The sequence below is a fragment of the Mesocricetus auratus genome, unplaced genomic scaffold, assembly GCF_017639785.1.
Source record: "Mesocricetus auratus isolate SY011 unplaced genomic scaffold, BCM_Maur_2.0 Super-Scaffold_100007, whole genome shotgun sequence".
Classification (NCBI taxonomy): Eukaryota; Metazoa; Chordata; class Mammalia; order Rodentia; family Cricetidae; genus Mesocricetus; species Mesocricetus auratus.
This window is the reverse complement of record NW_024429191.1, coordinates 48,753,663-48,774,743: the sequence shown is the minus strand read 5'-3', so window position 1 is coordinate 48,774,743 and position 21,081 is coordinate 48,753,663. Positions and strand designations below refer to the sequence as shown.

General features: G+C 50.4%; 2 protein-coding genes across 7 annotated transcripts; both read left to right on the top strand.

The window, feature by feature from the left end:
* The first annotated feature begins 398 nt into the window (after positions 1-398).
* LOC101825815 lies at positions 399-3,838 on the top strand. The gene is given in 8 exon segments (XM_013126761.3): positions 399-967; positions 969-1,111; positions 1,459-1,563; positions 1,671-1,739; positions 1,955-2,043; positions 2,142-2,393; positions 2,841-2,999; positions 3,699-3,838. Coding segments are annotated over 8 exon segments (1,206 nt in total). The 5' UTR covers positions 399-637; the 3' UTR covers positions 3,758-3,838.
* Positions 3,839-5,456: 1,618 nt separating this feature from the next.
* Positions 5,457-20,569, top strand: Acap1 (ArfGAP with coiled-coil, ankyrin repeat and PH domains 1). 6 transcript variants are annotated; one of them, XM_040748976.1, is made up of 22 exons: positions 5,457-5,919; positions 6,553-6,610; positions 10,098-10,217; positions 10,420-10,473; positions 10,564-10,622; positions 10,900-11,083; positions 11,220-11,264; positions 11,379-11,474; positions 11,583-11,657; positions 11,948-12,057; positions 14,687-14,774; positions 14,857-14,957; positions 15,959-16,082; positions 16,215-16,426; positions 17,217-17,286; positions 17,382-17,476; positions 17,570-17,739; positions 18,474-18,646; positions 19,418-19,527; positions 19,623-19,733; positions 20,063-20,112; positions 20,413-20,569. In XM_040748976.1, the coding sequence occupies exons 1-22, from the start codon at positions 5,867-5,869 to the stop codon at positions 20,511-20,513; spliced, it is 2,259 nt and encodes a 752-aa protein (XP_040604910.1). In that variant the 5' UTR covers positions 5,457-5,866; the 3' UTR covers positions 20,514-20,569. The 6 variants fall into 6 exon arrangements, with proteins under 6 accessions (XP_040604910.1, XP_040604913.1, XP_040604912.1 ...); XM_040748978.1 differs by having other exon boundaries at positions 5,459-5,919; positions 14,723-14,774; XM_040748977.1 differs by lacking the exon at positions 5,457-5,919 and adding an exon at positions 6,037-6,134 and having other exon boundaries at positions 14,723-14,774.
* The last annotated feature ends 512 nt before the right edge of the window (positions 20,570-21,081 follow it).

Genomic DNA, 21,081 nt, shown 5'->3' with positions numbered 1-21,081 from the left:
CATCACACCTCTTGTCCCCGTCCGCCGCCTCTCGTCGCCCCCACCCCACACACTGCGCATCACAGCTCCTGAAGCTCAGCGAGCTGACTGTGGGGGGAGCCTGCGGACAGTTCAAGGCCAACTTGAGCTGCGATTCATTGAAACCCTCAGATTTTAAACTTACTAATGAAGAGCCTTAGAATCACCACGACAAGTAATCTCAAGCAACAGAGTTGATAGCTCCAAGAGATTACCTGGGAGCTATTAACCCCAACTGTACTCAGGATCTCGCTGAGGTTGGAGGGCTAGAGGGCTATGACGTCACAAGGCTTCTCGTCCCTGGCCAGGCCCCTTGACTGTGATTGGTTGATTCTCAGAAGGGCGGTGATGGAGGAGGGCGGGAACAAATTACAGAGACAAAGAAAGTCTTTGGGTGTGACAATTAGGGAAGGGCGTGCGAAGCGGCTGCCAGGCTGAAGTCTGTATATAGTCTTGTTTTCACCTGCTCCAGCGCCAGGGAGCGCAGGCGGAGAAGGTCCAGTCTGACCCTGAGCCCCCAGCGCCCCCCGCCCACCGCGGTGGGGGCAGGGCCGAGGGGCGGGGCTATGTGGAGCTGGGAGGCAGGGCAGAGTAATTGAAGTGGCTACCGAGTTGAGCCATGGAGAAGCCGGAGTCTCTCGCATCAGTTAGCGGCCTCAGTGCGGAATCCCCTCGTGGGGTTCCTAGGGCAGTACCTGGAGGTGTCAGAGGTATACAAACAGACACCGGACTGCCCTCCGGAGTAGCCTTGTTTCGCGGTTCTGGCCCCCTTTTGCATTCCGGGGGCACTGTAATTCGCAGTCCTGGTCCAATCCGGCCCTCTGAAGGGGTGGTGACCCTCAGTTCCGGACCCATTCCGCATCTCGCGGAGGTTGCAGGCTGTAGCCTTGGGCCCAGCAAATTCCCTGGCACTGGAACTGGTGCAACTAGGGCGTCCACCCCTGGGCCGGGGGGAGGCTAAAGTGTACAGCTCGGAGAGTAGTTCACACTCCGGGTCAACTTTGTTGCACTCTCAAAAGTATGAGGAGCGGCCCCGGAGCATCCTAAAAAACAGCAGTTCCATCTTGATGAAGAAAACCGCCAGTGCGGAGAAGTAAGGCCGACAGCCAGCAAACCCGAGATAGGAGGGAGGAGTTCAGGGCACCCTGGGCGGAAGCCGAGAAAAAAAGGGGCGGAGTCCTGAGACCGTGGTGGGGGACTGTAGGTGAGAGCAGTTGGATGGGAAATCTGAGATTTTCAAGACTCGGGGAGGGCGGCGGGCGTCCCAGAAAGCCTGGCCACACCACACTGTGATTACCACTGGGCATCTGCCTCCAATCCTAGCCTCTATAAGGGAATGTAAGAAGAGTTTCTTGAATGCCTGGAAGAATGAAGAACCTTGTGTTAAGAGAGGGTCACCAGAAGAGCTTCCTCCTTTGCTGTGTCCTTCCCTCACCTTAGGAAGTCTCAGCGCTGGGATGAGATGAACATCTTGGCTACCTACCATCCTGCTGACAAAGACTATGGCTTTATGAAGGCAGATGAGCCCAGCACCCCCTACCACAGGTGCCAAGCCCGCATCCCTGGCCTTGCAGCCTAGACTCCTAACAAGGGAATATGAGGAAGAGGCAGAGAGGCCTCAGGTTCTATCACTGCTTCCTCCTCCTCTGCAGGCTGCAGGATGAGGAGGACCTGTCTGCTGGGTCTTCTCTCAAGGTGACTCCTGAGTCCCTGGCAGAGAGGTGAGAGTCCCCGTAGGAAGCTGTGCCCTCAGCCCCATACCTCTGAACCCAGTCTCGGGTAGCTTTTGTTCTGTGGCCCCTGAAGTGGTAGACACTACAGTCCCCCTCAGGCATAACCAAAACTGATCTGGGGAATCACCAGCTTGGCCCCACCCATGACCTGCCCCCATTGTTTTCTCCCTTCTGTACCCCCAACTAGTCTCCCTCCCCTTCAGGTTTGCCACAATGGACAATTTCCTTCCCAAGGTCCTCCAGTATGGAGACAACAAAAGCTCAAGGACTCCAGACAACTTTGCCAAGACATGTATGTGAGATGTGGGGTGGGCCTTGATGGAAAGGGGGGGGGAGTGACCGTTCTGGGAAAGCCTGGAGGGACAGCCATGCTTTTACACTGGCCCACAGACTCCAGTGATTTTGACAAGCACCGAAAGATACACTACAGTGAAGGGAAGTACCTGAAGACCCCGAAGAGCCTGCTCTTGGCTAACGAGGACGACAGCCCCGGGGCTAGTGCCAGCATCAGCAGTAGTAATCAAAGTGTGACGACGGACATGAAGCCCAGGCCTGTGGACAAAGGCTGGGCAGGAAGACTGGCCACAGGAGTCAAAAACGAGACTGTCCTGGCGACTGACAGCCGTACCCTAGACGCCAATGGTTAGTGACGGGGCTTTAGGGGACTGAAGACACTGTAGGCCACGGCTGTCCCGGAGCCCAGGTCTCCTTGTGCTGAGCTCTTTCCAGACTGTTCTCTTTGGCTCTGCTCTTTGCTTCTCCACCGAGCTCTGCAGAGCACTGGCTTACACCTCCTAGTTGGAGGTGACTCCAGGGAGGGAAGGGGACAGCTGGAGCTGAGTCTCCACTCAGGGTGGCCTCCAAAGATGACAGGCAGTTTGAGAGAACTGCCGGGGAATGCAGAATCACTGGATGCTTTCTGAGATGGGGGAGGGATGGTAGATGAGAACTTGGGACTCAAATCTCTCCCATTCGGCAGTGGCCCCCACGTACACCTAGGATTCATAGGCTCAGCAGATAGCCACAGACTCAGACTGTGATGATTTTTCAGATAGCCACAGGCTCAGACTGTCTGGGATGATTTTCCAGATTCTGCTACTTACAGAAACCAGTTCCCCTCCGCTTCAGACTCTACTATGAGGGAGCAGACTGATCTACAGCGCAAGGAGTATTACAGTAAAGGAAGATACCTGAGGTCCTGTTCCCACCCCGAGATCGGAGAAGACATAGAAGATGAAGGACAGAACAGTGAGAGCTGGGAGGGGCAGCCTGGGGTGGAAGGACAGACAGAACCACAGCTTGCTAGGTGTCCCAGCCCTCAACTCATGTTACTTCCGGGTCCTTCAGTCTGACCTGGGCTACTGAGAATCCCAAAGGCTTCCGGTCCTATCAGAGGCCCTTTTGGGTATGACAAAACTATTTAGGGCTCTCTGGACATAACCATGACACTATTGCAACTTGGTGAGAGCACACCATCTCCCTAGGCCAAGCTCCCAGGCTGCCAATCGTATTAGGCCAGTGCTCAGCAACAGGCAGTAAAAGAGGACCTAACCGTCCTGGAGTCTAATGCCTACACTACAGAGAGCAGACACCAGGATGCTCAGAGGGATCGAGAATCCCTCCAACCTAGCATAAGCTGCTCCTCTCTGCCACTCCATCCCTCTCTAGTTCGTACTGTGTCCTCCAGAGGCAGTAAGTCTCAGGTGGCATGGCGAGCTGTTTGGGCTAAGGGGCTGAGATGCTGAAGCCCAGGGAGCTCAGAAAAGGAACATGGAAGTAACCAGAACCCTCCAAGCTGGAACAGGCGCAGACGTGAGCCTGGGCAGAGGCAAGGGGTACTTGCACTGACCAGGGAGGCACTGGGGTTGAGTGGGTAGGTTCTGGAGATTGGAGGGTCACCCAGACACGAGCTACCCTGCTGCAAGAAAGCCCCACCTCTTTCTCTAGGTGAAACCTTGCGGCTGCAGTGGACTCAGGAGAAAGAGCCTAGGCCATGGAAAATGTAGCCAGCTGAGGATGGGGTGAGGGCAGCCTTCCCTGCCCTTACCACTCTGATGGCGGACAATAAAGAGAACATCAGGAGTCTGCATGCTGGGAATTGAATGCCCAGACTGGGCCTGCTCTATCAAGGACTGGGAGAGTTGTCGGTGTGGGGAGGGGGGCGAGAGGGGGTGTGAATGCCCAGACTGGGCCTGCTCTATCAAGGACTGGGGGGGGGGGGTGTCTGTGCACAATAAATCAGGAAAGCAGGCCAAGAGAAGGAAGCTGAGAACAACCCAAGGGACTGGACTCACGATCAAGCACTAAGGAGCTAAGGCAACAAAATCACAAATTTGAGGACAACTTGTTCTACGTAGTGAGATCTGTTTCAACACATAAAACAAAAGTCAGGGTTTTAAATGTTCACTATTAGTATATTCATTTAATGTGGTGCACCAGTGGAGGTCAGAGGTCAGAGGGACTTTCCAGAATCAATTCTACTGTGGCTTCTGGAGATCAAACTCAGGTTGTCAGGCTTGCTTGTGGTAAGCACTTTTACTTGGCCACCTTGCTGGCCCAAAACCTAGCAAAAATCTAGGATTTTGTTTTTGTCTTTTGTTTGTTTGTTTCTTGAGACTTTTCTCTGAAGTCCTGGTTGTTTTCCTGGAACTCACTCTGTAGACCAGGCTGGCTTCATATTCACAGAGATCCACCTGCCTCTGCCTCTCCAGTGCTAGGATCAAAGGCGTGCGCCATTACTGCCTGTCAAAACCTAGGATCTTGAAGCCGGGCGTTGGTGGCACACGCCTTTAATCCCAGCACTAGGGAGGCAGAGGCAGGCGGATCTCTGTGAGTTGGAGGCCAGCCTGGTCTACAAGAGCTAGTTCCAGGACAGCCTCCAAAGCTACAGAGAAACCCTGTCTCGAAAAAAAAAAAAAAAAAAAAAACCTAGGATCTTGAAAAGGCCCAAGCTTGCAACAGGATGGCAATATCTGATACAATTAACTCACTTTTTTTAATCCCAGCACTCAGGAAGCAGAAGCAGGTGGATCTTTGAGTTCCAGGCCAGCCTGGTCTACAGAGACAGCCAAAGGCTACACAAAGAAATCCTATCGTGAAAGACAACAAACAACCCCCCCATACACAATTTACCAAGTACTGGATTAAGGCATGCACCACCATACCTGACCTTGTTACAGGGTTCTCTCTCAGATGAGGTAACTGAAGGATCAGAGAACTTGTTCTGGGTCACACAACTTTTTTTCCTAGACAGGGTCTCACTATGTAGCCCTGGTTGACCTGTAACTTGCTATGTAGACCATACTGGCCTTGACCTCACAGAGATCTGCCTGTCTCTGCTGTAATTAAAGCCATGTGCCACTACTAATCACACAAATTCTTTCTTTTTTTTTTTTTTTTTTCCGAGACAGGTTTTCTCTGTGGCTCTTTGGAGGCCGTCCTGGAACTCGCTTGGTAGTCCAGGCTGGTCTCGAACTCACAGAGATCTGCCTGCCTCTGCCTCCCTAGTGCTGGGATTGAAGGCGTGCACCACCAACGCCCGGCTGCATTACACAAATTCTTTTTTTTTTTTTTTTTTTTTTTTGGTTTTTCGAGACAGGGTTTCTCTGTGGCTTTGGAGGCTGTCCTGGAACTCACTTTGTAGACCAGGCTGGCCTCGAACTCACAGAGATCCGCCTGCCTCTGCCTCCCGAGTGCTGGGATTAAAGGCGTGCTCCACCAACGCCCGAACAAATTCTTAAGTGACAGAGACATCATTTGACTCTAGATTATCATACCTCCCCTCAAAAGATTTATTCACCAAAGGAGAAAGCAGCAGAGAAAGACCAGGGTCCCAGAAGGACAGTGACAGCAGTTTCTGGGGCGGGGCTATGGTTTCTCTGATCTCCACCTAGGCCCCACCCCTGCCCCTCCCAGCGCTGCCTACAAGTAATAGGGTGAGAGCTCCTCCTGGGTCACCCCTTTCCCTTTGGGGAAAGAATTGCAGACCCAGGCCCTACCTACTAGACGACCTCCTCTTCCTCACCAACACCCCTCCTGGGGGGTGGGGAGTGCATCCATCTACATCCCCAGCTGCCTGGCTTCCAGGGTCCCTGGGCCAAAGCAGGTCATCTGAGATGACGGTCAAGCTAGATTTTGAAGAATGTCTCAAGGACTCACCCCGCTTCCGGTAAGTGTGTACAGGTCCATCAGGCTAAGGAGGGGAAGGAAGGTTCCACATACCCTGACAAATATATCATTCCCCAGGCTGGACTTCCCATAGAGCCTAGGCCCAGAAAAGACAGGGGGGAACTGGAAGGAAATGGTGCATCTGCCGTTCAACCCAGGCCTGGTGCCTCATGCCTGTAATCCCAGCACTTGGGAGGCTGAGGCGGGAAAACTGCTGTGAGTTCCAGATTAACCTGGGCTACAGAGTGAAACCCTTTAAAAACAAATTACAAAAAAAACAAAACCTCTATGCTCTCCAAAGTCCTTCTGCTCTGCCTGTCTGTATCATCTGGCCTTTATAATTGGCGTTTCTTCTTCCTTCTCACTGGAACCCCTCCCCCAGCACCTGCCCTGGAGCGGTTAGCAACTTCCTGCCCTGGCCACATCCACCCTCCTGACACTTCCTGCTCTGGTCTGAGTTAGTGAAGCTTACAATGTGCACAGTAGCACATGAGCTATAACGGGCGTGGGGTGGGTGGACATTCTCATTTGTCTGTACCCACCGCCCCATGACTCCAACCCCCCACCTTGATGATAAGTAGAGGCCCCAATGGATGTAAGCTCTGTTCTCATGACCCTGTCCCTCCTTTCCCAGAGCCTCAATTGAGCTGGTGGAAGCTGAAGTGTCAGAATTGGAGACCCGCCTAGAAAAGGTGACCGAGTCATGGAGAAAAAATCCAGGATTGGATTAAAATAAAAGGGGTGGGCCCAGGAGACAACCAGACACTGGGAATGAGTTACAGAGACAAAGTTAACTGTACCTGGGCATGCTGGCTCATAGTGTAGCATGGAGTCCATCGCATTGCCTTTGCCATAATCTGCCAGTTTGAAGCAAGTCATAAGCCTTCCTCATACCTTGAAAGGAGGGCTGAGGACAAGAGAGACGGCTCACTGGTCCTTGCTACTCTTCTAAAAAACCCATTCATTTCTTATCTCTCAGGTTGGGTGCCTCATGATTACCTGTAGCCTCTAGTTCCAAGAGATCTGATTCCCTCTTCTGGCCTCAGGCACTGTACACATGTGGCATACAAACCACACACACACACACACACACACACACACACACACACACACACACACCTTTAATTCTAGCCTTGGTGAAACAAAACAGGCAGATCTCTATGAGTTCAAGGACAGCAAGGGCAGCCTGTGAGTTCAAGAGCAGCCTGATCTACCTCTTTTTTTTTTTTCTTCTTTTTTTTGAGATATGGTCACGGGTAGTCCAGGCTGACTTTGAATTTACTCTGTAGTTGAACATGACATTGATTGAATTCCCAATCCTCTGACCTCTACTTCCCTCTTGGATATGGAATCCATCTTCCTGTATGTTAGGCAGGCCTGACTCTATCAGTAGCTATATCCCCAGTGCAAATAATTCTTAAACTTTAAATATATATAGCCTGGGTATATGTCTGTGCATCATAGCCATGCCAGTGCCTGCAGAGGCTAGAAGAGGGCATTTGATCCCCTGAAATTGGAGTTAAAGACTGTTGTAATCTACCATGTGGGTGTTGGGCGAGAATTAAACTTGAATCCTTTACAAGAGTGGCCAGTAGTCTCAACCACTGAGCCATCTCTCCAGGCCCACAGATGTTTTTAATTGAATTTTTAACTTGAAGTTAATAATACACTTGCAGTAATTACAAAGAAAGGCCATGTCCCCATCAGCTTCCCCCAGTGATGACATTTAATGCAATTTTTCCTCATTGTCAAACCTCAAAATTAGCATCAGCACAGTGCAAGTAATAATAAAGTCTACAGGGACCAAGAAAGATGGTTCAGTCAATGAAGCACTTCCCTTGCAAACATAAGGACCCAAGTTTGATCCCAGCACTTATTTTTAAAAATGACAAGGTGTATGACACGTATTTATAATCCTAGTACTGAGGAAGTGGAGATGAGAATCATTGGGGCTTTCTGGCCACAAGTCTAGCCTACTTGATGAGCTTCAGGCTAATAAGAAATGAGAAATACTATCTCAAAGAGGTGGACTTTTCTTTTTTAAGGCAAGGCCATACTGTGTAGTCCTGGGTGGCCTGGAACTTTCCATGTAGACCAAGCTGGACCTCAAGAGACCTGCCTGCTTCTGCCTCAGGAGTACTGATCTCTCTCTCTCCCCATCTATCTGTCTGTCTGTCTATCTACCATATATATATATATATATATATATATATATATATATGTTATCTAGTGTTTATGTTCATGTGGGTTTATATGTTATAACATGTGTGGGAAGTCAGGGGAAGTCAGTAAACAATTTTTGGGAGTCAGCTCCCCCTCCACCATGGTCTCTGGAATTGTACTTTGGTTTTCAGTCCCACACAGCGTGTGTCCTTACCAGCTAAGCCATCTCCCTGGCCTGAGTTGGCTTTTCTAAAAAACTGGAAGCTCAGTGCATTGGTACATGCCCTTCCCAGCACTCAGAAGGCTGAGGCTGGCAGATCTCTGTGATTTTGAGGCCAGTCTGACTTACATAGCAAGTTCCAGGACAGGCCTGGCTACATAGACAGACCCTGTCTCAAAAATAAATAAATAAAGGGGTTTGAGTGATGGTTCAGTGGTTAAGAGTACATATTGTTCTTTCAGAGGACCTGAGTTCAAATCGCAGCACCCATATCTGGCAGCTCACAACTGCCCATAATTCAAGCAAACATATACATGTATATATAAGTAATAGTAAAATATTTTAAATTGAAAATTAAAAAAAACTGGGAATAACAATGTGTTTGAAGTCCATTCAAGTTGTTGAGTACATTGATAGTTCCTCTTTATTGTTTTGTTTTTGTTTTTGTTTTTGTTTTTTCGAGACAGGGTTTCTCTGTGGCTTTGGAGGCTGTCCTGGAACTAGCTCTTGTAGACCAGGCTGGCCTCCAACTCACAGAGATCCGCCTGCCTCTGCCTCCCTAGTGCTGGGATTAAAGGCGTGCGCCACCAACGCCCGGCTGTTCCTTTTTATTGTTGACTGCAATTCTGTCCAATAGATGTACTGCTAAATATTGGTATATAGGTTTAGGTGTTTTTGTTTTGTTTTGTTTTGTTTTTTTGATACAGGGTCCTTCTTTGTAGCTTTGGCTGTCCTGGAACTTGCTATGTTGACCGGACTGGCCTCAGTCTCACAGAGACCCATCTGCCTTTGCCTCCAGTACTGGAATTAAAGGCTTGTGCCACATGCCCAGCTAGTGATACATAGGAGAACTAGACAGTCTACTGACCCACACTGTGAGTTGTAGCCATTTTGTCTCCTTGTTCGGGATTGATATAACTAGATGTTGGTCAGTTTCCTGGCCACTGCTGACCATGCTAACCACTTTCAGTCCAAGCTGTATTTCTCAGAAACGTCCATAAGCCACTAGCAAAATGTGCTGGAAACACATGGGGCCTGGCTTCTCACACCTTGCTACTTCTTCACAAAGCCTCCTCGCTGTGACCTCTTGCCACCCTGGACAAAACTGAAGGACTCCACAGATACTTGCTCCATCCAAAACACAGCGACTCATGGCCAAAGTCTAGTGCATCACCTTCAGGGGGATGCATTCATAGCCCTGTGGATAACAAGGCCCAGGGGTAGAGAGTGGTTTGGAATTCTAGCTCAACTTTCCCTTCCCAGATCAGTTGTAGCTCTTTGACCATTACAAAGGCACCCCAACATCTTACTTGGCCCTAATCCTGAGGCCTCAATGACTAGTTAATATTTACAAGGGAATGTTAGAGAGTACAGAATGAGACACCCGCCCCAACGTGTACACAACAAAGGCTGTAGAACTGAATCTGGCCAGGCAGAGAATGGGTACCAGTAACAAGGCAGTGCAGGAAGGAGGATGGGGCTTTAGGGGAGCCCCTCGGTCAATCAGGGCACAGAAGGGCAGGGAGGATCAGACAGGGAGAGGTATCTGAGAAGTAACGATGACCATGGCTTTGGGGAGAGGCTTGGAGGAACAGGCACAGGAAAAGGAAGCTAGGAAGCAGAGATAATGGCGTTACAGGTGTGAGTGTGAAATGGGGGCTGCCTTGGGCTGGGTGGGGCAGTAGATGAGATCAGGAAAGGGTCGCACAGCCTTGGACCAGGGAGGAGTGAAGCAGCGTGGAGGCGCCACCTAGAGTGCGGCCACTGATACTGTATTCCCTATCGTCCTTCCCCAGCTCCTCAAGCTGGGAACCTGCCTCCTGGAAAGTGGGCACCATTACCTCGCTGCCAGCCGTGCCTTCATCGTTGGCATTTGTGACCTGGCTCAACTGGGTCCGCCAGAGCCCATGATGGCGGTATGTGATGATTCTAACCAGGGCTGTGACTGCTGTGGGTGGGATACTGGGATAAGGAGATGCTGGGGAAGAGGGGGATGACCTGAGGTCTGCAGAGCCTGGGCCAGAGCAGAGCTGGGGCTGTCATCCAAGAAGGAACCTCGAGCTTGGTGGACCTTGATGTCCCATACCTGGTACTTTCTCTGTGGTTTTTCTTGCTCAGGAGTGTCTGGAAAAATTCACTGTGAGCCTAAACCACAAGCTGGACAGCCACGCTGTGAGTTGGGTTGTGGGGCCTGCGGGGATGGAGGGGGTAGGGCAGGGTTGACCACTATTCTAACTCTCACTTGTCAACTTCTTCCAACAGGAGCTTCTTGATGCTACTCAACACACATTGCAGCAGCAAATTCAGACTCTGGTCAAGGAGTGAGATGGGAGGGAAAGGGGGCCCGATTCCCCAGAGACTAGCCTTCCCCTCTCTTTCCATTACCACAAGGCCTCTCCAACAGAAGCAGCTATGGGGGTCGGTGGGAAGTGGCCTGACTTCAGAGTCTTCCCACCCCAAGGGTCCCCAGGATTTCACTCTCATAGGCTGGCAGGATATTGGAGGAGGGGGGAGTTGTCCTGAGATTTTTTTTTTCTCTCCTGGGGACGGGACAGGAGGGTAAATCTGTGATTTTTGTTTTGTCTCCCCTAACTCTAGAGGTCTCCGGGGTTTCCGAGAGGCTCGCAGGGATTTCTGGAGAGGGGCTGAGAGCCTGGAGGCTGCTCTTACCCACAATGCAGAGGTCCCCAGGCGCCGTGTCCAAGAAGCAGAGGAGGCTGGGGCTGCTTTGAGGACTGCCCGAGCTGGGTACCGGAGTCGGGCATTGGATTATGCCCTGCAGGTAGGTGCCTACCCCAACCCATCCACCAGGATACCAGAATACCTCAAGAGTGGGGAGTCCCCAGGGACGGGGCGGGGGGGGGGGGGAGGAAGTGCTATGATGTCAAGACTGACCGGAGATCTTTTTGGATTTTTAGGTCAATGTGATTGAGGATAAGAGGAAGTTTGACATCATGGAGTTCGTGAGTTTCAGAAGCAGCAATGGTGGAGAGGGACCTGCTCACAGAGCAGGAGGGTAGAGGGAAGGAGAGGGGTGTCTTTCCTCAGTTCTGGCCCCTGCCCACCTTGTCCCTCAGGTGCTGCGTTTGGTAGAGGCCCAAGCTACCTACTTCCAGCAGGGCCATGAAGAGCTCAACCAGCTGGCTCAGTATCGGAAGGAGTTGGGTGCCCAGGTGAAGGACCCTAGGCAGTTGGTGCAGGGAGGTGAGGGTACGCTAACATGACTCTCTTGGCCTGGTTGGGGCAAACTCAGACATCTGAGATGTTCTTCCTACACCCAGTTGCACGACCTGGTCTTGAACTCGGCAAGAGAGAGGAGAGACATGGAGCAGAGGCACGTGTTACTGAAGCAGAAGGCAAGTGCTCCTGCGGGACGGGAGTCACACGGGCCTTGGCTTTGGTCTGCGCCTGCCCCCTTGTTTTTTTTTTTTTGTTTGTTTGTTTTTGGTTTTTTTTGTTTTTTGTTTTTTCGAGACAGGGTTTCTCTGTGGCTTTGGAGGCTGTCCTGGAACTCACTTTGTAGACCAGGCTGGCCTCGAACTCACAGAGATTCGCCTGCCTCTGCCTCCCGAGTGCTGGGATTAAAGGCCTGCGCCACCAACGCCCCGCTTGCCCCCCTTGTTTTTGATTCTCTCTCATGCCCCAGGAGCTGGGTGGTGAGGAGCCAGAGCCAAGCCTGAAGGAGGGGCCTAGTGGCTTGGTAATGGAAGGACATCTTTTCAAACGGGCCAGCAATGCATTTAAGACCTGGAGCAGGTAAGAAGGCAACTGATTCAGCTAAACTCATGCAGCTGGATATTCGTGGGCGGGTGGTTACTGTGTATGAAACACATCAAGTTATAACCCTCGGTCAGCAAAGACGGACACACACCTACATAAACTGCATGCTGTGTTAGAAGGTAATAATGAAATGCAGGTGGCGCACACCTTTGATCCCAGCCCTGGGGAGGCAGAAGCAGGTGGATTTCTTGAGTTCAAGGCCAGCCTGGTCTACATAACAAGTTCCAGGAAAACATAAAGAGACCTTGTCTCAAAAAAAAAAAAAAAAAAAGAAAGAAGAAAAAAGAATAATGCCAGGAGTTAGGTATGGTGATACACACCTGTAATCTCAGCACTATGGAGGCTAAGGCAGGAAGACTTTGAAGTTCTAAGTCAGGCAGAGCTCCTAAGCAAAACCCTTTAAAAAAAAAAAAAGGGATGAAAGCCGGGGGTTGGTGGCTCACGCCTTTAATCCCAGCACTCAGGAGGCAGAGGCAGGCGGATCTCTGTGAGTTCGAGGCCAGCCTGGTCTACAGAGCGAGTTCCAGGACAGCCTCCAAAGCCACAGAGAAACCCTGTCTCGAAAAAACAAAAAAAAAAAAAGGGGGATGATAATGTTACTGGAAAAAAAAAACACAATATAGCAAGGGTCATGATGATCTTGGTAGAGGGTAAATTTTAGTTCCAATTTTTTTTTGAAGGGCTAAGGATTAAACTCAGGGCTTCAACCCTGCCAGACAAGAAATCTACCACTGAGTTATACCCACAGTCCAGGGTTCCCAATCCCGAATAAAATGCCAGGGGCTGGCCTCACTCAGGAGGCAGAGGCAGGCAGATCTCTGTGAGTTTGAGAACAGCCTGGTCAACAAAGCCAGTTGAGGACATCTGGGGCTGTTATACATAGAAATCCTGCCTCAACGAAAAACCAAAACAAAAACAAAAACAAAACAACAACAACAACAACAAAAACCAAAAAGAAAGAAACCCTGTTTCGAAAAACCAAAAACAAAAAAAAAACAAAAAACAGAAATCCTGCCTCAAAAATAAAACAAAAGAGAAAGAAAAAAACGTCAGAGGCTGGACTTGGTGGATCATGCCTGCATTCCTAGCAGTAAGGAGGAGGCAGGAGAATTGGAATTCTATCTGCAGACCAATAGGCAACAGAATTGTTACCTTATCACGAGGCCTTCTTTGATACCTATTTTTTTAAAAGACCAATCTCAGGCTGATCTCTCAAATTTACTATGTAGTCAAGGATGTCCTTGAACTCCTGACCTTCCTGTCTTCACCTCCCATGCCTGGCTAAAAAAGTAACTTTTGCAGGGTGGTGGTTCATGCCTTTAATCCCAGCACTCAGGAAGCAGAAGCAAGAGGATTCTGTGATTTCAGGGTCAGCTTGATCTACAGAGTGAGCTCCAAGGTAGCTAAGGCTACATAGAGAAACACTGATTCAAAAAAAAGTAACTTTTTGAGTCAAGATTTCAACAATATCTGAGGGAAGAAGTTGTAGACGGAAGGAAGAGTTAATAGGAAGGTCCTGAGGTCCCTGCTGCCTGGTCAGAGTGAGGAAGGAGGAGGAGCTAAAGGTGCAGGGATTATGTCAGGACTTCGCAGACATTGGTAGTGCTTTGAGGACTACTCTGAGGAAAATGGGGAAGTCTTGCAGGGTTTAAAATAGAAAGGTGACATGTCTTGATGTGACTACTTCGTCTTCCAGAATTACCACCAGCCTATATGGGATCTTGGTACAAACGAGAAAATGGAACCTCTTCCCCAACATTCTTTCTTTCTTTTCTTTTCTTTCTCTCTTTCATTCTTTCTTTCTTTCTTTCTTTCTTTCTTTCTTTCTTTCTTTCTTTCTTTCTTTCTTTCTTTTTCAAGATAGGGTTTCTCTGTGGCTTTGGAGGCTGTCCTGGAACTCACTCTGTAGACCAGGCTGTCTCGAACTCACAGAGATCCACCTGCCTCTGCCTCCCGAGTGCTGGGATTAAAGGTGTGTACCACCATCGACCGCTCATAGTTTCACTTGTCAAAAACTGTAGCAATAAGCTTGCTGTGATGCCAGTAAGAAGACTACAGAGTTGAGGTCAGCCTGGACAACAGAGGGAGTTTCTAGGCTAGCCTGGGTTACATGGCAAGATCCTATCTCAAACAAATAATTGTAGAAGAGGGAGTAATTCCAACGCCCTCAAGACACACACAGAAATAGTGTTTACCACTGTTAGAAGTTTTTACCACCTTTATGTCTCCTTCAACATTGGCCACAACTAGAAATAAAATAACTGCAAAAATAAACTTATTTTAGTCTTAAAAGAAGGTAGGAAGGAAGGAAGGAAGGAAGGAAGGAAGGAAGGAAGGAAGGAAACTGGTGTGCCTGTGAGCCTAGCCTTTGAGGTGCAAGAGGATCAGGAGTTTTGAAGGCTAGCCTTACTGCCATCTGCTTGAAATTAGGCTTCATTAATATGTGCAATCAGGGTTGTCCAAGGTGTGAAGAACACCCTTTCTGCACAACTTTCCCCCATTCTCTGGAATGTCTCTTGAGACTGCTAGTTCACACCTCTCAGCAAGCTACTTAGGGGGCAAAGAGCACAGTCTTTCTTCTATCCATTCTCGAGCTTGTCCCCAGGCTGCCCACGCGCTTAACCACTTCTGTCTGCTCCAGACGCTGGTTCACCATTCAGAACAACCAACTGGTCTACCAGAAGAAATATAAGGTATGTACTGGGTACCTGGACTCTATAGACTCAGCCCTCACTTACTATGCTGGATCTTGGCCCCCTTATCACTTTCTGCCAGGACCCTGTGACTGTGGTAGTGGACGACCTTCGTCTCTGTACGGTGAAACTCTGCCCAGACTCAGAAAGGCGTTTCTGTTTTGAAGTGGTATCCACCAGCAAGTGAGTACAGTTCCTTGGGGGCAATATTCTAATATGTCTGAATATTTACAAATCAAAATGGCAGGGCCACCAAAATGAGGCTCCCTGTACAGTTCCAGGGCTCTACCTTTCTTTGGTGGCTGGGTTGAGGCTGGGGGTGGGGGGCAGGAGGCTCAACTGAGGGAACAGGGTGGTAGGAGATGTTTTGGAGGAAACTGCCAATTGTTGCAGAAGTACAGGTGTTCCATTTATGATGGGAATTATATTCCAATAAATTCATTGTCACTTGAAAGATACTGAAAAACCTGCTGTAGACTCAGCCTACGTTAAACATGCTAGAACCCTGTTAGCCTACAGTTACAAGTCTGTTTTACAATAAAGTGTTCTTGAATACTCTACTTAGAATCAAAATGACTGTATCAATACAACTTTGTGCATTAATATTGATAAATATTAAGTCAAACCACAAATCAGGGACCACCTGGATTTCAATATAGCTGATATCCAGGTATGGTGGCACACACCTGTAATACCAGAGGAGACTATTAAGTTTGAAAAACATAGCCTGTTCCTGCTTCAAGAATAAACAGGCCAGTGAGATGCTTGGCACTTGTCACCAGGCTTGATAACCTGAGTTCAATCCCCAGGACCCACATGGTGGAAAGAGATAACCAACCCCATAATGTACTATGCTTAGGCATGTACATACAAACATACACACACTTAAATATGTCTTTTTTTAAAGTTCAAGACCTAACTGGTCTGCTAACAAGTCTGAAGTCGATCTGAGCGATTTACCAGACTCTGTCTCAAAGTAAAATGAAAACGGCTTGGCTGCAGGCTAGAGCAGAGAGCTTGTCTAACATGCACAAGGCTTTGGGTCCAATCTGCAGTAGAAATAACTAAAGAAATTTAAAAATCCACATAACCAGTTCGGCAACAGCTGGATGTCAGTTTGCCATTTTGCCTTTTGGATCTCTGTCCCTCTCACTTCCGTCCCTGCCACCACCCATCCCCTTCAGGTCCTGCCTCCTCCAGGCTGACTCTGAGCGCCTCCTGCAGCTGTGGATCAATGCCGTTCAGAGCAGCATCGCCTCAGCCTTCAGCCAGGCTCACCTTGATAACAGCCCTCGAGGGCCAGGCCAGGTACCTTAATATGTGCAGTGGGAACTGGGCTGCCCCGGGAGACGGAGCACCCCTCCCCTTGGGCCCCTTGGGAGACAGGGCACCCCTCCCCTTGGGCCCCTTGCTCACCCTTTCTTCCCCTGTCTCTCTCAGGTCTCGGGATACCTTGCCCTAGGCTCTGCTGCTACTCTGGGCTCTGGTGGGGCAGCCAGGGGAAGGGAACCTGGGAGAGTCGGGCAAGTGGCAGCCCAGGTACAAAGTGTAGAAGGAAATGCCCAGTGCTGCGACTGCAGGGAACCAGCCCCAGAGTGGGCCAGTATCAACCTCGGTGTCACTCTCTGCATTCAGTGTTCCGGCATCCACAGGTCATTCAGGCCCCATCATGCGCCCTACCCTGGTTTTTTTCTTTTCTTCTTCTTCTCTGTCACTGGTCACCAATCTTGCTGCACAAAGTGCACATTTGAGTTAACTATGGACAGGCTTGGGGGACTCCTAGGGAGTTTATTGTCATTTTTGTTTTTGTTTTTTTTGTTTTTTGTTTTTTCGAGACAGGGTTTATTCTCTGTGTGGTTCTGGCTGTCCTGGAACTCACTCTGTAGACCAGACTGATCTTAAACTCACAGAGATCTGTCTGCCCCTCCTCCTGAGTGCTGGGATTAAAGGCCTGCGTCACCACTGCCCAGTCCAGAGAGTTTATTGTCTTGGTCAGAGGAAGCATGGGTTAAGTTGCTGAGGGTGGGACAGCCAACAGAGCCCCAAGAGTGAGGTCCTACCAAGTTCTTAAGGCCTCACCACCATTCTGAAGTATACACAGAGGGAAGGGAGATGGCATACAAAGAATGTTCCAGACCAAAGTACCATGAAGAAAGTAAGGGGCTAAATGGGAGAGAGTCGGTGGTGGGAGGGAGGAAAGAGAGGAGGAGGAGAGAGAGGGAAAAGTAAGGACCTAGAGAGCACAAGGACTTAAACAGAAGTTAGAGGGAGGGGTGATGATCAGACTAGAGCCTGGTCAAGGATATATGGCCTCTGATGCCCTACCTCCTAGCCCCGCTCCTCTGCAAGTCTCCACACAAGCCTGGCCAGAGTCTTTGCAGTAGCAACAGCTTCCCCAGGCCACTGCCCACACAGGGCATGACTCTCACTCTGGTCTTCCAGGAGCCTTGGTGTTCATTTCTCCAAAGTTCGGTCCCTGACCCTTGACTCCTGGGAACCAGAACTAGTGAAGGTAACTTGGGTTATTGTGGACACAAAGGACTGAGGAGTTCTGAGGGCTCAGGTGCTCACCCTGTTACCCTACCTCTTTCTCTGGGCCTCCTGAAGCTTATGTGCGAGCTGGGGAATGTCGTCATCAACCAGATCTACGAAGCCCGCGTGGAGGCCATGGCAGTGAAGAAGCCAGGGCCCAGTTGCTCCCGGTGAGGTTGGGTAGAAGGTGCCCAGGGCTACCCCCAACGTGGGGCGTGTGTGGCAGGATGAGGAACCTAAGGCTATCTCTTCCCAACCCCCAGGCAGGAAAAAGAAGCCTGGATTCATGCCAAGTATGTGGAGAAAAAGTTCCTGACTAAGCTCCCTGAGATTCGAGGCCGAAGAGGTGGCAGGGGACCCTCACGAGGACATCCTCCTGTGCCCCCAAAGCCTTCTATCAGACCGCAGCTGGGGATTGTCCGGTCCAAGTCAGGTAGAGAGTGTTTGTACCATTGCTGTCTGCTCAGTAGTGGACCAGATCCTAGAGAGAGACAGAATATGAGGTCCAGGACGTCCCCTGGAGAAAGTTGGGAGGATGAGACTATAGTTTTAGGGGGTGACAGTAGGGCATGGCATTGAGCATGGGGAGAAGTGTGGAGTGGGATATGTCAAGGAAAAGCCACAAAAGGATATCAGTTGTGTGGTGGTGGTGCACGCCTTTAATCCCAGCACTCGGGAAGCAGGGGCAGAGGATCTCTGTGAGTTCAAGGCCAGCCTGGTCTACAAATCGAGTTCCAGGACAAGCAGGACTACACAGAGAAACCCTGTCTTGAAAAACCAAAAGAAGGAGGGAGGGGTTAAATCTCCACTATGAGAAGAAGCAGGAGAGGAGTTGAGTTTGGCATCTGCAAAGATCTGAAAAGGAGGGTGTGAGCCTGACCCAGGCAGAGGAGGCAAGAGCTGAGTCTGTCAGGAGTCAGTTTGCCTCAGGCATCCAGCCAGTCTGGGTAGTTGGACAGGCTGAGGTGAGTGACACTATCTCCTCCACACCCAGGGCTCTGCACACGTACACCCCGACACGTATGCACACACCATCCCTCCCATCTCTCACCACAGCCCTGAGTCACAAGGGCCTCCCCACAATTTAGACGTGACTTACCCCCTCGCAGCATCTGGGCACTGTGCTGAAGATTTCTCCCCAGCCTCAGCACTGATTTTCCTTGACAGAGTCCCCATCTGGTGACCTGGGAAGCCTTCACCCTGGGGCCCTGCTGTTCCAAGCTGCTGGACACCCTCCATCTCTTCCTACCATGGCTGATGCACTGGCCCATGGAGCTGATGTCAACTGGGTCAACGGGGGTCAGGGGAATGCCACACCTCTGATCCGGGCCACAGCTGCTGTGAGGACCATACTGACCCCCCTACTCAATCCTAAAGCTCCTCCTGGCTCTCCCAGGGCTCTCCATTCCATAGGGAAATCCCATAGACTGGGTGTTAAAAGTGTGATTTGGAGGTGGTGAATCAATCTTGGACCCACCACTTACATGAGATCTTAAAAGGATCTTAGTCTCCTCCCCAGTAAACTAGGAATAGAAGGCGGCCAGAGAGATGGCTCAGCATACGCTGCACCTGCTGAGGACTAGGATTCAGTTCTCAGTGCCCATAAGGCGGCTCATAGCTATAACTCCAGTGCCAGGAGACCCAACACCCTCTTCTGGCCTCCTCACTTACTGCATGTGGCACACAGTCATGCAGGCAAAACATTTATACTCATAAAATCAAAATGAAAACATCTTTAAGAAAGAGTACTAGTGCCAGCACTCAGGAGGCAGAGGCAGGCAGGATCTCTGTGAGTTCGAGACCAGCCTGGTCTGCAGAGTGAGTGCCAGGACAGCCTCCAAAGCCACAGAGAAACCCTGTCTAGAAAAATCAAAAAAAAAAAAAAAAAAAAAAAGAAAGAAAAAGAAAAGAAAAAAAAAAAAAAAGAAAGAGGACTAGCAAGCCTCATCAGAGCAGAGTGCAGGATAGATTTAATGCAGGAGCATGTCAAGAGACAGCCAAGCCTGATAGCTACTTGTATCCTGAACTCCCATCGTCTTAATTATGATGCCCCAAAACGTCTAGAAATCTATTTCTAAAAATGCCATCCTCTCCTTGATCTCTCCATGTAGAATTGTCTCCTGGCCTGTGAGTTTCTCCTCCAGAATGGGGCAAATGTGAACCAAGCAGACAGTGCTGGCCGGGGCCCTCTCCACCATGCCACCATTCTTGGCCACACAGGGTAGGAAGCAGCAAAAATGCCACCATGGGGAGGAGGTCTCCTGGGAATGTGACTGGGGGAAGGCTGCTGCAGCTGAATTTGCCTGTCCCCTTCAGGCTGGCTTGCCTGTTCCTGAAACGGGGTGCAGATCTGAGTGCTCGAGACACAGAAGGCAGGGACCCTCTGACCATTGCAATGGAAACAGCCAATGCTGACATCGTAACCCTGTGAGAATGCCAGAGGGTTGGGCTAGAGCTTAGACGTCTGTTCATCTTTGGGGTGGGACTAATGCCAAAACCAGCCGTGGAAGGTGAGGTCTGGGGAGGGGTGGAGTAAAGCTGTCTGTGGGTGGTGGGGTGTGGAGCAGGGTGAGTAATGGGAGTTCATCGTGGGAGTTCGGACATCAACATTGCGGCAAAGTTCACGCGTTTGCTTTTGAAAGCAGTGGTCACCAGGGAGGCATTTTTACCCAGTGGTGTAGCTCAAGGGACGGGGAGTCGAGCAAAGGATGGGAAGGAAGAGTGCGATCTTTTATTCCTTAATTCCCGCCCTTCAGGCTGAGATTGGCAAAGATGAGGGAGGCTGAGGCAGCCCAGGGCCAGGCAGGTAAAGTAACCACTTATTTATCGGGACCCCGGGGCCACACCAGAAGTCTGAACCCTTGCTTACTTGTCCCTTACTGTCCAACTGCATTAATGCCCTTGTTTATTCAGCAAACATGTTTTGGGCACACGAATGTGCCTGGCCCTCCGAACAATGGAAGGAAAAGGCACGCGCGCGTACACACACACACACACACACACACACACACACACGTCAAGTGCTTGCCCTGTCAGACCCACCCTACTGCCCGGTGACGCTTTTCGTAGTAGGCCATCTGTCCAGCCTTGCCTCTGTCCTCCTCAGGGGATGAGACATATCTCGACATCTTCCGAGACTTCTCCCTCATGGCATCGGACGACCCGGAGAAACTGAGCCGTCGCAGTCATGACCTCCATACTCTTTGATTCCAGGCCCCTCCCCATTTTGTGGCCTGTTCTCCATTAAAGTCTTTCTGCTTTGCTTTTTCTTTCTCAGTTCGTTTACTGTGCGCCACCTGGGGGCCCAGCAGGGTGTTGGGTGCAGCAGCCACTAACGTGCAGGACTTCTCAAGAGGTTAGGATTTCTGCAATAACGGAGGAGGCTGACTAGCATCCAGTGGCTTGGTGGAGGGTGGGGGTGAGCTTTCGCGCTCACAGGACAAGGGAAGTCACCCGCGTGGGGACCTGGGCACGCCGGGGTGACCCAAAAGCATCCCCGGAATTTGATGGCTCAGCACCCGCCCCATCGGGAGTTCCCGACCGGGATCCAACCCCGAGGCCTGGGCTTTCTCAGAATGGAGGGATTGAGACTCCTGCCCGGACCAAGTTGTACTAGTGAGGTCATGCACACCTGCAGGGAACGAAGGACCGTCGCGGCCACATCCGTAGTGAAGCCTGTGAATCATCCCACCCCCGCTCGCGTCGGCAGGTCCAGCCTGTCCGCCCCGTCTCTCCCGTCGGCGAGTCCCAGCTCCCACCCCCAGCAGCGCCCAGC